We start from the raw sequence: 15,692 nt of genomic DNA on the forward strand, positions 1-15,692 counted from the left end.
GATGGTGGTAGCGACCGCATCAGCGTCGAAGCGTCTCGTGCAGCGCGCGGGTGCTGCACTGCACACTTCTGCTTTGCCCACTCAACGGCTGCTGGCGAGTGGATCGCAACGATTCCCCGTCATCTCGACTGCCTCCCGGCCCCGCAAGGTGCTGGATTCGAGCGGGGTGAGGCATGCAAGCACGTCGAGCAAGAAGCCTGAAGATGAAGCAGAACGGCACAGGACACAGTACAACTACGATCCGTTTACGCTGCACCCAGACGCGAAGCACTACAGCTATCCGCTGGTTAGTGCGGATGATCTTGCTGCAGGTTCGGAGCGGTCCTCCAGCGACACATCGACGCAGGGAGGGGAGGAGAAGCAGGTGGGACCGGGGGGTAGGCCTAGGGAGGTGCGCATGCTGGCGCGCGACTTTATCCACGACAGCCTGTACAACCCTGCGTACGGGTACTTTTCCAAGCAGGCTGTGCTGCTCCCCGACTCCAACCCCGCGTCGTCAAAGGAGGAAGAGCAGTACGAGGTGGTGGGAGGGGAGACGTATGAGCACGAGATGGGCGTGCTGCGACCCAGCGGCGGCTTCGAGTTCAACGCGATCAAGAACGAGAGCGAGTTCATGCGGCTTGTCGAGGAGCGGTACGAGTCGTTTGAGACGCAGATCGCTGTGCTAGTCCAGGAGCGTCAGGCGGCGCTCGATGCGCAAACTCAGCAGGCCGAGTTTGCCGAATCCGTGCAGCGGGAGCGACGAGAACGCGTAGCAAAGCGACAGGAGCGAGCGCACGCTCGGGTGCCGGAGTATTCGGCAGCGGGGTTGGAAGCAGCCCAACGCAGGGGGCGGGCAATGGCGAGGGAGGGAGTGCAAGAGACGGATGTGCAGAGCATGGCGGCCAAGCAAGTGTGGCATACACCTACGCAGATCTTCCAGCCGTACTACGCCCACGCGATCGCGCGATACTTGGTGGCCGAGTACAAGCTGCACAACTACCCCTACGACGACCTGGTGATATTCGAGCTGGGCGCCGGGTCGGGTGCGCTCGCACGCGGGATTCTCGACTACATCGCCTTGAGCGAGCCGGAGATCTACACGCGTACGCGCTATCGGATCGTGGAAATCAGCGAGCGGTTGGCACAGGAGCAGACGCGAAAGCTGGCAAGGCATGCGAAAGCGCGCAGGGTGGAGGTGGTTCACCGCGATGTGCTGGCGTGGAGCGACGAGGTGCAGGAGCCGTGTTTCGTGATCGCACTCGAGGTGCTGGATAACCTGGCGCACGACGTGGTGCGGTTTGGGCTCGAGGATTTGACGCCGTACCAGGGGGTGGTGTCGATCGATGAGACGGGCGATATGCACGAGCTGTACGAACCGCTCAGCGACCCACTCATCCAACGATACCTGCAGATCATCGGTCAAGACCTATCGCCCCTGCAATCGTCTTACCTCCGCTTCCTGCCCGATAAGCTCCGCTCGGCGCTGGCGAAACATGCACCATTCTTCCCCAACCTTTCCGAACCCGTCTTTGTCCCCACCAACGCGCTGCGGTTGTTCGACACACTCAACCGGTTCTTCCCACACCACCGACTCGTCATGTCCGACTTCAACTCGCTCCCGGACTCCATTGGTGGCGTGAACGCTCCCGTGGTACAGACGCGCATCAACGCCCAGATGGTGCCAGTTACCACGTACCTCGTCCTTCAGGGGTATTTTGATATCTTCTTCCCGACCAACTTCGCCCATCTGGCCAAGATGTACCATGCGGTCAACGGCGCGTTTTTCAGCCCACATTTCTCGCCGCACCAGAGAAGGTCCAGGGCTCCGCATGTGCTGGCGCATGCGGCGTTTTTGGAAAGGTATGCAGAGAGGGAGAAGCTGGTGCTGAGGGACGGCTCCAATCCGTTGCTCGCCTGGTACCAGAACGCAAGCTGGTTCCTGTCGTAGATGCACAGAAAGGGAATATACGAATGCGATACAGTGGCTGAATGTGTGAAAGTGGGAAGCTGGAGCAGGAGACACAATCTGCGCCCGATGGACGCAATCGTGCGCAGCGACAGTCCACTGAAAGCTGGCGAGCGTCGCAGCGCTGGAGAAGTGCCATTGCCAGAAACTGGCCTGCGCACGCCAAGGTGGACGTGGCGAGGATGTCAATGACGCTCAACTTGGATCGGTTTGCTCGCCTTCCACACCTCATTCTTCCCGCCTCGGCACTTTGAGCAACCGTCACAAGCCGCCACAATGCGAGAAATGGTCGCCGCATCTTTGCTCCTGTACGTGGCTCTGTCATTACACCTGCATTCGGCACATGAATGTTCATTTCGACACCGCAGCGGCGTCGGCAGTGCGATGCTCGGCGGGCAGCTGCTGGATGTACTCCTCCCGTCCGCGTTCGTTCCACATGCGCTGTCGCTCGAGCGCGAGCTCGGTCGCCCACCGCCTGATGCGCGGATGCGCAATATGCGGCAGACTGCCGTCCCAAAACGCCTGCAGATCATCAATCCCATACCGCCGCTCGTACTCGACCGCCTGGAGACCAAGCTCGAACCGGTCGAGGTCCTTGACGAGCTTGCTCTCCTTGGTCTCGCGCGCCTCGTACTCCTCCCACAGCGCCTCGATTCGCAGCCCTGCCGCCGAGGACCCGAGCAGGTCGTGCACAAAGTACTCGATCGCCTCCTTCTCCCGCCGCGCCTTTTCGCTCTTGCCCACACCGTCCAACGGCGTCAAATCTCCCACCTCCGCCTCGGCCAGATCGTGCACGACCGCAAGCTGAACACACTTGCCCAAGTCCACATCGTGCTCGGCGGGACACAGCAGCGACAGCATCGCCATGCGGTACATGTGGTCCGCAATACTCTCGGGCGCCGGAACGCGGTGGTGCATCCACCCCGTCCGCTTGTTCGTCTTGAGCTGCTCCACCACATGCATGAACCGCACCACCTTCGTCCAGCCCTCGTCCGTCTCGGCCTCCTCGCCCTCTTCGTGCAGCCGGAAACTCGAATCCGCGGGAGCTTTAAACAGCTCAATGGCACGAGGCTTCTGCAGAGGATCGCTCTCGAGCACCGTATTGGCGGATGTAGGTGGCGGAGGTGCCACGTACGGTGGGCGCGGCGAGCGACGACCCAGGCTCGTGGGCGTCGCCGTGCCAGAACCGGGCAGCGACGGCCCCACTGCCGCATCGCGCTTCGCTGCAACGGCCACCGTCGACTTGCCCGACGTGCCGACCGAGGGGATGCCGAGCCCGACCGCCGTCAGAGGCGCGGAACGCGCGGGCGACGCAGCCACCACCGCCTTGGGAGTCTCGGTGCCCGAAGCGGCCCCGCTGCCACCAGTCGAGCCGGGCATGTGGAAGCCGCGCGTGATCATGCTGCCGGGCAGCGCGCCCTTGAGGTTGGCGTCTCTGGCAGCCGCCGCTGACCCGGGCGTGGTGATCACACGCACCGACGAAGCCGCCGCGTCCGTCGTGGCTTTACCGGCACTCACGCTCGCGGGGCTGTCCTCGGCATCCGGAATCGTCTCGAGCTTGGCGCGCGGCTCGGGCTCGAAGATGCTCCTGCGCAGCGCCTTTCGCAGCGAGGGCACCATCATCTTCTCCTTGTACGGCAGCGACGTCTTGGGCTCCGTCTCGAAGCCGCTCGTGTCGTCCTTGAACGAGCCGTAGCCCCACGTCCTCTTGCCGATCGCGAGGCCGCCCGCGGTGGCGGTGTCCCCCGCCGCGCCAACGTCGGCAGCAGCCGAGGCAGCCGCGCGCGCCTGCAAGTGCCGATCGAACGCCGAGAAGGCCGTGGTGGAGTTGGAGTAGTCCGGGTCGATCATCGTGGATTCGCGCAGCGGTCGCGGTCCGATGCCGCTGCCGGCGGCGATGAACTGCGTGGGTGGCGCGACTGCCATGGGCGCGGCGCGGGCTGAGTCCTTGTCGCTCTCGCCCGCGGCGCCTGCGTCGGTGGAGCCCACCTTGCGCTTCCACAGGTCCCACTTCTGGTCGTCCTCCTCGTCGAGCTTGTACTTGTGCTTGCCGGCGCGCCGGGCCTTGGCGTCCTTGGGCGACCACAGCGAGCGGTGCGAGGGCGCGTTGGGCGCGAGCAGTCCCGACAGACGCACTTCCGTGTCTGCGTCCTCCTTGGACATGTTGCTGATGCGCGTGCGCGACGACGACCTCTGGTGGCGCGTACCGCCCACCGACTGACCCGCGCCGGCGCCAGCTGCGTCGCCAGCTTGGCCGCTCGGAGTAGCCCCCGCGCTGGCGAGCTGCACGCTCATGCGGCGGGATGAGCTGCGGAGCGAGCCGACGACAAACGAGCCGGGCTCCACTTCGTCTCGGGCCGACGAGGGCGGCGGCACGACCACACGCCCGTCCATGCGCAGCGAGGCGGGATCGAAGCTCCCGTCGTCGGCGCGCGCTCTGGCCATCGACGAGGCAAGCGTGTGCATGGCGCTGTGGCTGGCGGCAAGCGCGCTGAACGAAGCGGCGCCAAAGCCGGGAGGCACCTCGTCGTCGTCGTCGGAAGACGCGCTGCGAAAGTCGTCCGACAGAGACCCCGAGCCTGGTCCGCGCCGCGCCGAGGCGCCGACGGGCTCGTCGTCGAGTCCGGGAATCGCGTCGTCTGCCTGACCCCTCGGCCGACCAGACGCGCCGGTGCGTAAGCCAGACTGGGACATCTCCACCTTGAGGCGGTCGCTCTCTTCGCGTGCCTCGGGCGACCCCTCGGCAACGTCGGCCTCCTCGGCATCGGCTTCCTCGGTCTCTTCGTCGATCTCGAACACTGCATCAGCAGCCTCGTCAACGAGGGGTGGATCGGGTCTCTTGCCTGCATTGGCCGACTTGAGGCCTGGCGTTGGGCCTCGAACATCGTCATCGTCACCGTCCTCGTCGTACTCGTCCGAGGCCACGAGATGGTCGACGCGGTCCTCGGTCTCGGCGAAAGCGACCTTCTTCTCGAAAGCCTTGCGCGACCTGGGGCTGTCGGATCCACGGCTGGCAGCGGGAGTGGATGCGGTGGACGACGAAGGCGGGTCGGAACCACGTGCGCCGGCGCTGGGCTTGCCTGCCTCGCCGCTCGAGACGGTGCGTGTGGCGGGCTTGAGTGGCTCGGCGGTCGAGGGAGGCGGGTCGCGCGGTCGGAGTGTCACCTGCGCCGACGGTTCGGCGACCGACTGGGGCGAGATGAGCTTGCCGCCGACCGAAGGCGTGTCCTCGTCGGCATCGCGTCCGTCGTCCACATACGCAAGCGCCGGCCGCTTTGTAAGCAGAGACGAAGACATGAGCGGAGGTGGATTGAATGCCGGAGCTGATCCGCGTCCTGCGCGACCACGGCCCACATCCTCGCGGGAATCCGACAGCTGCGTAGGGGCGGCCTTCTCTGCAGGCGGAGCAGACAGCTGCGAGGCCGACTGGCTTTGACGTTCGCGTGGCTCTCGCGACGACGAGCCCGCCCTCTGGCGGGAGGGCTGGCGTCCGCGGCCCCTGCGGTCCATCTCGGCATCGACGTCGCTGTCGTTGCGGCTGCTCTCTCGCGTCCTGGCGGCGTCTTGCGTGCGGCGCACGCCACGCTGAGTGTGCCACGCATCGTCCTCCGAGTCGGCGATCGAGTTGGCCGCAGAGGTGGTGTTGGAGTTGGCCGCCGACGGGAGCGCCGAGTGGTCTCCCTGTGGATAGCGCTCGCGCAGACGTCGCTTTTCGGACCAGTCCTGCATCTGAGCGGGCAAGTCACGACCGCGCATGGCGAACGACGCGCTGAGGCCACCGAGAGAGGATGCCACGGCGCCGGGCGCACCGCTGTTGGAGAACGAGGCGCTGACTTGGCCTGGCGTGGTGTAGGCGGGACGCCTCTCGAATGCAGATGGCGGCAGATCCGAGTACTCGTCGTGGATGCTGTCGCGGCGTGATTCGCCTGTTGCGGTGCGAGCCTCCCGCGGAGTCGCCGAGGCTGTCGACCTGGCGCTGATGGCGACGCCGGTCGGGGTGCTGGAGGGATTCGCGGCGATTCGGTCTCGGCTGTCGAGATTGTCGCGAGTTGTCCAAGTGACGGTTGCTGCTGAGGTCTGCTGCTGCTGCTGCTGCTGTTGTTGTTGTTGTTGTTGTTGTTGTTGTTGTTGTTGCTGCTGCTGCTGCTGTTCATTCAAAGCCCTCTGAATGAGCTGGGCTGCCGATCCGTTGGTCGTGGTGCCCCTGGTTGTCCTGGGCGTCTTTGTGACGGAGAGGAGCGACTCTGCTTCTTCCCTGAACCTCTTTTCGAGCAGTTCCATCTCGCGACGCTTCTGACGAACGAGCTCAAACACCTCCGCCTCTGCTTTGGAGCGCATGTCCTTGAGCCTCTCGATGGCGACCGAGTCGAGCTGCGAGGCGAGTGGGTGTGGTGCCGGAAGCGCGATGGCTGGGTTGATGGAGGGAGCTGGCGAAGAAGTTGCACCGGGCGAGGTGGCAGACGAAGCAGGAGCACCGATGCGCGGCGAGGCGGGAGGCGTAGAGATGAGATGCTGTGGCACGGCTGGAAGCGCGTACCCGATGCTGCTCGCGCCAGCTCCGTAGCTCGACTTTCGGGCGCCGGCGCCAGGCGGAGGACGTGTTGGGGTTGCATCGCGGGCATTGTCTGCATGACTTGCGCTGGCGCCGTTGGCGGCCGGCTCTTCCAGCGGCAGCGCCCGCGAAGCTGCGGGGATGCGTGGCACCAAGACGTTGAACGCAGGCGAGAATGCGTCGCTGCCAGCAACCTGCGAAGCCTGCTGAGGGCTGAGGGCGTCTGGAAGAATCCAGACTTTGCGATCGAGCGGTCGGACGAGGGGCTCGTTGGACCTCGAGTTGGCGCGGTGGGCACGCGTCGGCACGGCTTCGCGCGAGGGAGAACGGAACATCCTTGCCGAGGTTGGGCTGACGGGGGCATTGGGCTCCTTGACAGCGTCGCTGACCGCAGCAGCTGCAGCTGCATTGGACGAAGCAGTGTTGAAGCCAAGCGCTCGCGCTGGACCGGGCGGGGCGGGTTTGGTGGCAGCATAGACGATCGTGTCGCAGTTGAGGCACTTTGCACAGGCGACGTTGCTGTTGTCTGCGACGGTCACCGTCTCGCGCGAGGTGAGCGATGGGAACTGGATGTTGATCGCATGGTCGGAAGCGAGTTCTGCCAGCCACGGCGTGCGTTGGCGGTCGACGTTGGCGGCCGAAGGCGTGCTACCCGGGGCGAGCGAGAGGCGGACGTTGAGGCATGGACACGTCCACTGCTGTTGGGTCGTAGGCGAGGTGGCGCGCGCCAGGGCAGCGGACAAGCCGGACCCTCGCGCGCCTTCCGCGTATGCCAAGCTGGACGCCATCGAGTCGGTGTGTACGGCCGACGTTGCTGGTGGTGGTGGTGGGGGATTGCCCTTTGCAAGCTTTTGTGGGCTGATCACCGCAGCACGAGTCCGTATCAACTCTGCCGATGCACCGGAGGGGTCGAGGGCGTGACCGCAGACGGAGACGGCTGGCGTATGGTGGTGGTCTCAGTGGAACCTCAGGGCCGTTGCGTGCTGAGCCTTGACGGGACGGAGCGTTGCAGAGTGACGGGTGGGCAGGGCCGGTGCGCTGTGCACTTTTCTTTTCCTCGATTTTGCGGGCCGGCTGTTGGGGGCTGGGCGCGTGCCTGTGTTGGGTGTGTTGGGTGGGCGCGTGATCTGTGCAGCCGCCTTTTTCTGAGGAAATCCAGCCGACAGCGGCTGCTGCTGCTTCTGCTGCGCGGCTTGGCTCTGACTCGGAATAGCTCATCGCAACACGCACACGGGCCGCTGCCGTTCATCAAAGCATGGTGGGGATCCCCAGCGGATCCAAGCGGTATATTAGCGCATCATCAGTGAGAGCGTGCAGGTAAAGCGTGACAAGGTAGACGTAGGTGTGTGAATGTGATCGTAAAAGTACATGTAGTTGTAGCGGGACAAGTGGAACAGCCGCGGCTCACCAGCCCTTGTGGTGGAAGCTGCCCCACTCTTCGGAATATCGTTTAGGTTTGGGCTCGCCGTCCCTTGGGTGGGCGACGGCACCGCCAGTGCTGGTGAGTGGGCGGAGCGCATTGCCGTTGAGCACATTGTCGCGGCGCGGCGCGGCACTTGGCTGCATCGGCGGCGCCATCGGGGCTCCGATGCCCATCATTCGCGAGCGGCTCTGGCGCTCCCACAGCAGGTTCTGTCGGAGCGACTCGGAAAGCTCGTCGCGCAGCATGTTCCTGCGCGTGGTGCGGGGCGTCTGCGGCGCCGCTCCATCGGGCAGGTTGAGCGACGAGCGCGGGCGCGAAATCGAGACCGGTCCCGGTGCACTGCCCACCTGCTGAGTCGAGCCGTGGCCAGAAGGCAGGCCCTCGCTGTTGGAGCGCGAGCCCGAGCCGAGCGCATCGCGCTGCGCGCGCGACTGCACCTGGTCCGAGTGGCGCGATGCAAGCGACGGCGCCGACTGCCGGCTCTGGCTGCTCGCCAGGTTGGTCGCCGACGAGCGCGAAGGGATCGCAAAGTCGCGGTCGTCCGGGCTCACCTCGAGACGCAGCGAGCGCGACGACGCCTCGCGTTCCAGCTGCACGTCCGCCTCCGACATGTGGCGGCGCTCGTGTGCGGGTGTAGCGCTGCTGGCTGCGCCGTTGGACGATGCGTCGCGCTTCGAGTGCGCCTTCATATTGGTCAGCGCGTGCAGGCGAGCGAGCGCGATGCTGCCCGGACGGCTAAAGGACGACGCCGCGACGGGCGAGTCCGGGCTGCTGGCGCTGCCGTCCGACTGGTGGCTGCTGCCGCCGTTGGCCGCATGCTCGTTCTTCGCCTTGCCCGCCGTGGAGGACCGCGTGGCGTGCGTATCGAGCAGCGGCAGCGCCACGGCGCTCTTGCTCGTCTTGAGTCCCGTCAGACCAGCCAAGCCAGCATCGCGCAGCGATCGCGGTGCCTGCGTCGTGCTGTCGCTGCTGTCCCGGTGCGCACGGCGGCGCACCGCAGGCGGAGATCGCCCCGCCTCGCTGCCGCTCTTGCGCGAGGTCGGGGCAGGTCGCGTCCTCAGATCCGCCGCCGAGGCGTGCGGACGGCCCGCAAGCTGGCCGGGAGGCGAGTGCTGCTCGTCCGGGTGGAAGAGCGAGGTAAGCAGACCGCGCACCGGCTGATCGGGCGGGCTAGGGCCGGTGCTGACCTGGTGCGGGGCAAGCAGGCGCACGTCGGCGGCCGACTTGGAGCGGATCGGCTGCTTCTGGAACATGCTTCGGTGGCGCTCCTCCTCTTCGCGTCTTCGGCGCTCGGCCTCGGCCTTTTGGCGGGCGCGGCGCTCCTGCTCTTCAGCTTCGCTGTCGCTGGACCAGCCGTCGTCGTCGCCCTCGCCCTCGATCTCGACGATTTCGTCGGCATCCTTGCTCGTTTGAGCGGGAGCAGCAGGCTTGCTCAATGCCGATGGCTCGGCGACCGGCTGGACGGCGTCGGCGTCGTCGCTCTCGTCTTCGTACTCCTCCGAGTCGGTCTCGTCGCCACCCATGGTGAACTTGACCGGCGCCTTCTTGGCGGCGGCCGACGAGGTAGCTTTGGCAGCGGCAGCTTCCGCGGGCACGGGCTTGCGTGCCACGGCGTGGGTAGCAGCCGGCTCGGGAGCGGCGCGCGTCATGGCGAGACCCGAGAGCAGGTTGTGGCGCGGCGCAGCGCGGGCCGGAGCACCGCCGAGCTTGTCCGAGCTCTTGCTGTGTTTGGCGCCGCGGTGCAGACCCGTCGCAGACTTGGAGCGGTGTCCGGCGTGCAGACCGGCGCCCGCCTTGGCTCGGATTCGCACGTCGCTTGGGCGACGTCCTCCTGCGGCGTGCGCTGCTGATCGGTGCGAAGCCTGCGTCGAGGCGCTCGAGGCGGATTCGGATCGAGTCATGCCCGTGGAGCCGTGCAACTCTGCGTGGCCGTCTACGGATGCTGCTTCGGCGGTGGCGTGAGCGTCGCTGCCGGCCTGCGCTTTGATGGCAGACGCGGCAGGCGTGGGCGTGGGCAGACCCTGAGGTGGAGGCATGGCCCGCGATTCGAACAATGCTGCTGCGCTCTTGCTCTCGGCAGAGGCGGCATCGGACAGAAGCGTCTGCGATCCACGCCTCGAGATGGCACCCACCGTCGGCGCCAGAGCCACGGGCATCTTGGTGGGCGAGAGCGGACCGCGGGTCTCGGGTGCGTCGCAGTGTTCGTCGTCGCGCGACTTGCCGGCGTTAGACTTGGGCGAGACAGGCGCCGAGGTGGTGGAAGGCTCGAGAGCATCTCGGAGCTGGGAAGCCAGCGCGGCTTGCGAGATGTGAGAGCTCTGGATGGGGCTGAGCTCGGCAGGAGCGCTGTTGCGTGCGGCGTCGTCGGTGTCGACGTCGTAGCGGCTGCGGGGCGCATCGAGGGCGCCCGTGCTGGCACCCATGTGGACGTCGAGCTGAGGCATGCTGCCCTGCTTGCCACGCAGCGAGGCAAAGTTGTCGGCGCGGCTGGTCAGCACGAGATTTTCGAGCGCCGCCTGGAAGCTGAGCGGACGTCTTCGCTGAGCGCCATCCTGGTTGCGCTGCTTGACGCGCGCCTTGCTTCCGAACGCAGACGAGGACGAGATGCCACGCTTGCGCCTGAGGGCGTCTGCATCGATGTCGGCCATGTTGGTTCGGCGCGAGACACTGGTCAGAGCGCGAGTGGTGCGCTCTGCAACCGTCTCTGCCAGACGCTGCGACTGGAGGGCGGAGGAAGACATGGCGGCGGATCGCGATGCTGTGGCTGTCGCTGCGCTCGAGGTGGATGGAGTAGAGGGTCGGCTGTGATTCGGCTTGACACGCCTCTTGACGGGAGTCGAAGTAGGTGCCGACGGACCAGCAACCGTTTGCTCGCGGCCAACATCGACGTCGCTATCGGTGGAGTAGTCGGAGTCATTGCCGTCCTCGGGATCGGAGAGCGCACTACCGGCGCAAGCCGCTGCTGCTGCAGTTTGAAGAGGAGTGGGTCTGTAGCTGCCTGCGATGCTGTTGGCACGGCTGATGAGAGGAGTGTCGAGCGGCGTAAAGTCGGTGAGATCCGAGAGCGAGGTGTCGGGCGGGAGGATGTGAGCCTCGCGGAACCAGAGGCGCCACGAGAGGTTTTCGAGACGGCGGCCGGATTCCAAGGATTCCTTGCACTTTGTGAATACTGTGTGTAGCAAAGGATGACAAAAGCGTCAGCGAGAGGCTCGCAAGGCACAAAGCGAGCGAATAAGGAAGAGTCTGCTCACCATTCCAGAGGTTGGCGAGCTGGTCGAGGTTGAGGTCGTTGAGTTTGAGCACATTGTCCATGGACAAGGCCAGGACTGGATCTGGGAGTGCCGACGGCATGGTGCTCCACTGGTGTGGATTCGCCACGAGAGGCTTGGCGAGATTGGCGGGGGTGTAGGAGCAAGAGTCGGGAGCAGGTGCACCGCGGTGCACATTACAAGATGCGATACGCCATTCCTAGGCGGCAGGCTGAGTGTGGTGGATTGGTGCTAAGCTCGGCGAGCTGGTTCGAGGTCGCGCTTGGTCGGATGCGATGTCGGTCGCGTGTGGTAGTCGAGAGGGACGCTCGTGGGACCTGGTCGAAGCGATGCGAGTTTGTGCGTGTGGGATGCGGTGCTGGTGTGTGGATGGACGGCGATGGTTGTGTAGAGCGAATAGACGACGAGCAGGTCTGTCGAGTGATGGATGGGGAGACAAGGGAGGAGGGGAGGGATCGAGTGTGGGGCGAGGAACGTGGATGGGTGGGTATGGTACAGACAGGCAGAGGTCAGATGAGCCGGCGAGCAGAGCGTGACAGGCGAGCCACAGAGAGAGAGAGAGAGACGAAGGCAGAGTCAAAAAGGGTTGACCGGCCCACGACCGGCAGAGGAGCGCAACGCGTGTCAATCCGAGGTCCAGCAGGCAGAGAGCAGAGAGCAGAGATGCGCGTGAGGTAAGAAAGGTCAGCCAGAGCAGCAGCGCCTCGGTGGCATCGCGGCGGGTGCGGCTCGAGAGCGCGGGGCTGAGCCACTTCCGCACCCTCTGCTCAGAGCCGGAAAAGTCTGAAAAAAATCCTCTTTTTTTTTTCGGAAAGAAACTCGAAAAGGGCAAGTTGAGCCCAGGCAGCGCCGCCGCCCAACGAGAGTGGCGCGTGAGAAATGCAGCTGCTCACCCGGCTCAACTCTGGCTTAACTTTCCACACCGCGCTTCCCTCTGCCAGCCGAAAGCGCATGCCGACGACCACCGGCAAAATTCACCGCCTCGGGCAGAGAGGGGAAGCGGCCCGAACCAACCCGCTGATCTCCCCTTTCTTCAGGAGTGGTCGCTAAGCTCCCAGCTCCCGCAAAAGCTTAGAATTCGCTCCGTCAACTCACGGAGCTGCGCATCGACTCGTCGTGGGAACGTCACACCCCACACGAACAGCGGGATAAAGTCAAAGAGGTCGATGAGGCAGCTGCGCCCGTCGGGAGCGGGTGTGCCGTCGTCACGAGGTGGGTGCGGCGGCGGGCGCTCGAGTTTGTCTCTCCCACATTGCATCGCCACGAGAATGCCGGTGTCGGCACACAGCCCAATCGCCTCGACCTCTCCGGTTCGGATTTCTCCCTTTTTTTTTCTTTTTTCCCTTTTTGTTTTTTTCCTTAGCGCCGTGTCTGCCGGAGACTGGTCCCCCGCCTTTTCTCTCGTGCCTAACTCAAACTCAATTCTACCCAGCTGCGCTTTCGACCGAAGTGCGAGCGAGCCCTCGCCCGAGACGCCCCCGGTTCCAGCATCTCTCTCGATGAGATGCCAGGGTCTCTGCTCTGACACTTCGGAATGAGGACATCATTTGGCAACATGACGACGCTGTCCCTCATCTTGCGAGCTGCGCAAGTGAAATGTGGGAGAGAGACGGTGAGGGGCCGACGCAGAGGTTCAACTCCAACATGCCGGTTCTACAGGAGCGCGCCGGACCGGACCTTCAACACAGGCACGAGCAGCACGAGCAAGTGAGGGAAATTGAGCGCGTCGGGAGGGCTGCCCCCGGCTCTGGCACCTCGCCACCCAGTCGGAACCATCCGCTCCGCTGTATGGGACTCTCTAGCGCCCGCCTTGTCGACTTTCCCCCGCAGCTTGGGGTCACGCATGAAGTAGCTTCTCTGTTTGCACACCGGCAAACAGAGAACGCGAGATAACGCGCCGCCACGTCTCTGGCTGGGCTTGGCTGGTTCTGACTGGGCTTGGTCGGCCCTTGCTCGGTGCTCGGTGCTCGGCGCTCGGTGGCTCCACTGCCCGATCGTCGCGGTCAGCCCACCTCTCTCCTCGCTCTCAGCAGGCATGAACGCCGGTGACACGACGCCATGTTTGCTACCACTACGGAATGCATCCATTTGTGGGGCGAAGCGTGCGATCGTGGTGCCCAATCCAGGCACTCCCGCGTCGCGAGGCTCGAGCGGGTGACTTGGCGTGTGGGGCTGAACTTGCCACCCCGCAAAAGAACTTAGCATTCTGCTGCACGAGCCAGTCGTGCATGAAGCCTCCCCCTTCCCCCACATCCATCTTGACACCAAGTTTCCGGCTCGCTGTCTGCTGGTCTCTAACGAGCGAGGCCGGTGTTGCATACTTGCACGATGTCGGGTGGCACCGGTGACGACATGTCTGTCCCGCGGTGGAGGATGGGTTGGCAACGCCCGAGCTCGCTAGTGAATTTGAGATCACCACCCAAGTCAAATGCCGTCGACGTGTCATGCCAAACCCAATCGAGTGGAGCATCCTCCAGTCAAGCGGGTGCGGGACCGGCTCAACTTGACGGTCCTGCGGGTGGGGGGGATTGCGCAACCCGCGGTGACTGCTGTTGAAGCGAGCAAGAGCGTGACGTGGACCAGGGTGGTTATGACGTGCAGTTGTGAAGCGCAATTGCGCATGCGGTTATTGGCGAGCCCCTGCGCATTCCCGTGTCGAGGTTAAGCTTCAGGGTCCCCCCCACACACACACGAGCCTACGTGCCGATCGCGATCCCCCGACCATCCACCACCCCGAATCCCCATGAGGCGGTCGATTGCATGTGACCGCGATGAGCAAGTTGAAGCCGATAAAATTCAGACGAGGTTGGGATGAGCAGTCACACGCGCCAAAGCGGGATCGAGTCAACTGACCCTCGCAATGGGTGCGATGCGTAGCCGCGTTTGGCGACCATCCCCGCAACCACCCCGCGCTTGGCTCTCCGAGCTTGGATGCGCGTGAGACACGCCCACGCCTCCACTCTCGGGTCCAAGCTTGCGCTAGTTTGCGCCGCCCTCCCACGCACACGCTTGGCTTTGGTCCCGCCCGCGCTCCCCGCACTCTTTGCTGAACCGCTTCCACTAGCTCGATCTTGGCGTTTATCCATATGACCCCGTCGTGAAGGGAGGCCGGTAACATCCGCACTCGCTAGCCACTCTATTTTCACGCACCCGGTCCAGTCCGAATGTCCACCAGCTTCAAGCGCTTTCAAAGCTGGACTTGGAGGATGACGATCTCAACTTTGTCTGATCTCAGTCACTGAGGCCCTCATGTGGCTACTCGAGGTAGAAGTGGGGGCAAAGGACTGCGTCATGTCCATCGCAACACCTCATCCAAAGATTGCCGTGGCGGAGATCTCAGACTTCTCCGAACCCGATTCACAACGAATCGGGGTCGAGATCAGCCAGATTCAGGATTCGGCGCGGACGGTCCGATGCCGCGAGTCGCCCTGCAAAGCCACACCGCACCCGCTTCGGTGCAAAGCCGGCAATCTGTCGACGCGCACACTGCTGCCCACGTCGACCTCAACTGCCGAAGCCCCACGCCGACGCTGGATGTACCAACCTTTTGGTCGCCGAGGACGAAGGTTGCGGCTGCTCTGTGCGCTGTGCACACAGTCCATGGCTCGGGGGCCGACCCGTCTCATTGCTTCACAGCGCCGGCAACGACGGCAAAAGTGTGGGAAAATTGGCCAAGAAGGTTCGACAAGATCTCGGCGACGGAGCGTCATGAAGAGGCCGTGCAAGTTGCATTTCATCCCCGGTGCAACTCCATTCGATTCTCGGTGCAACTCCGTCAGATCCTCCGTCCTCCGTGCAACCCCACTTGGCGTCCTGCTCTTAACCTCGCCACGACTCTCTGTCCAGCTTGCCTCGCGACCACTACCTTCCACGACGCCAAGAACTAGTTCATCGTCAACTTTCTCCTTCCACCAACCTGGCAGTACCATCATCATGTCGCAGTATCCATCTGTCGCACCTGGTCAGTCGACCTTCAAGCTCAACACGGGCGCCGAGATCCCCGTGGTCGGCCTGGGCACTTGGCAATCGCCGCCTGGCGAGGTAGCCAAGGCCGTCGAGGCTGCCATCAAAGCTGGATACAGGCACATCGTAAGTACACCTGCTGTCGTGCACCGTTCCTTGCTTGCCGACTTGCTAATTGTTGGATCTTGTTTCCGCGCCGATAGGACGCCGCCTGGATCTACGGCAACGAGGAGGAAGTCGGCCAGGGCATCAAGGCGTCCGGTGTTGCGCGCTCGGAGCTGTTTGTGACGACCAAGATTTGGGGCACCTACCACCGCCAGCCCGAGGCGTGTCTGGACGAGTCGCTGCAGAAGCTCGGTCTGGAGTACGTCGACCTTGTGCTGGTCCACTGGCCTGTTCCGCTCGAGAAGAGAGGTGACGAAAAGATCCCGCTCAACCCGGACGGCTCGCGAGCGCTCGACCGCGACTGGACGCCCGAGCAGACGTGGGAGCAGATGGAGAAGCTGCCCGCCACGGGCAAGGCCAAGGCGATCGGCG

General features: G+C 64.3%; 2 protein-coding genes across 2 annotated transcripts, besides 4 other annotated features; one reads left to right on the top strand and one right to left on the bottom strand.

The window, feature by feature from the left end:
• Position 1: 1 nt before the first annotated feature.
• On the top strand, positions 2-1,930 carry PAN0_001c0448 (DUF185-domain-containing protein; the record flags this gene model as incomplete). Its single annotated transcript, XM_014804065.1, has 1 exon — positions 2-1,930. One exon carries the CDS (start codon positions 2-4, stop codon positions 1,928-1,930), a length of 1,929 nt encoding a protein of 642 aa, XP_014659551.1.
• A 369-nt stretch (positions 1,931-2,299) lies between these two features.
• On the bottom strand, positions 2,300-11,274 carry PAN0_001d0449 (hD domain-containing protein; the record flags this gene model as incomplete). Its single annotated transcript, XM_014804066.1, has 4 exons — positions 2,300-7,437; positions 7,731-7,738; positions 7,909-11,092; positions 11,175-11,274. The coding sequence occupies 4 exons, from the start codon at positions 11,272-11,274 to the stop codon at positions 2,300-2,302; spliced, it is 8,430 nt and encodes a 2,809-aa protein (XP_014659552.1).
• A 3,167-nt stretch (positions 11,275-14,441) lies between these two features.
• Positions 14,442-14,742: a sequence feature (In-frame stop codon was detected at splice-junction site;~glycerol dehydrogenase).
• Positions 14,743-14,828: 86 nt separating this feature from the next.
• Positions 14,829-14,934: a sequence feature (In-frame stop codon was detected at splice-junction site;~glycerol dehydrogenase).
• A 181-nt stretch (positions 14,935-15,115) lies between these two features.
• Positions 15,116-15,281: a sequence feature (In-frame stop codon was detected at splice-junction site;~glycerol dehydrogenase).
• Positions 15,282-15,358: 77 nt separating this feature from the next.
• Positions 15,359-15,692: part of a sequence feature (In-frame stop codon was detected at splice-junction site;~glycerol dehydrogenase) that runs on past the window's edge.

This window comes from Moesziomyces antarcticus, assembly GCF_000747765.1.
Source record: "Moesziomyces antarcticus DNA, scaffold: scaffold_v10001, strain JCM 10317, whole genome shotgun sequence".
NCBI classification, from domain to species: Eukaryota; Fungi; Basidiomycota; class Ustilaginomycetes; order Ustilaginales; family Ustilaginaceae; genus Moesziomyces; species Moesziomyces antarcticus.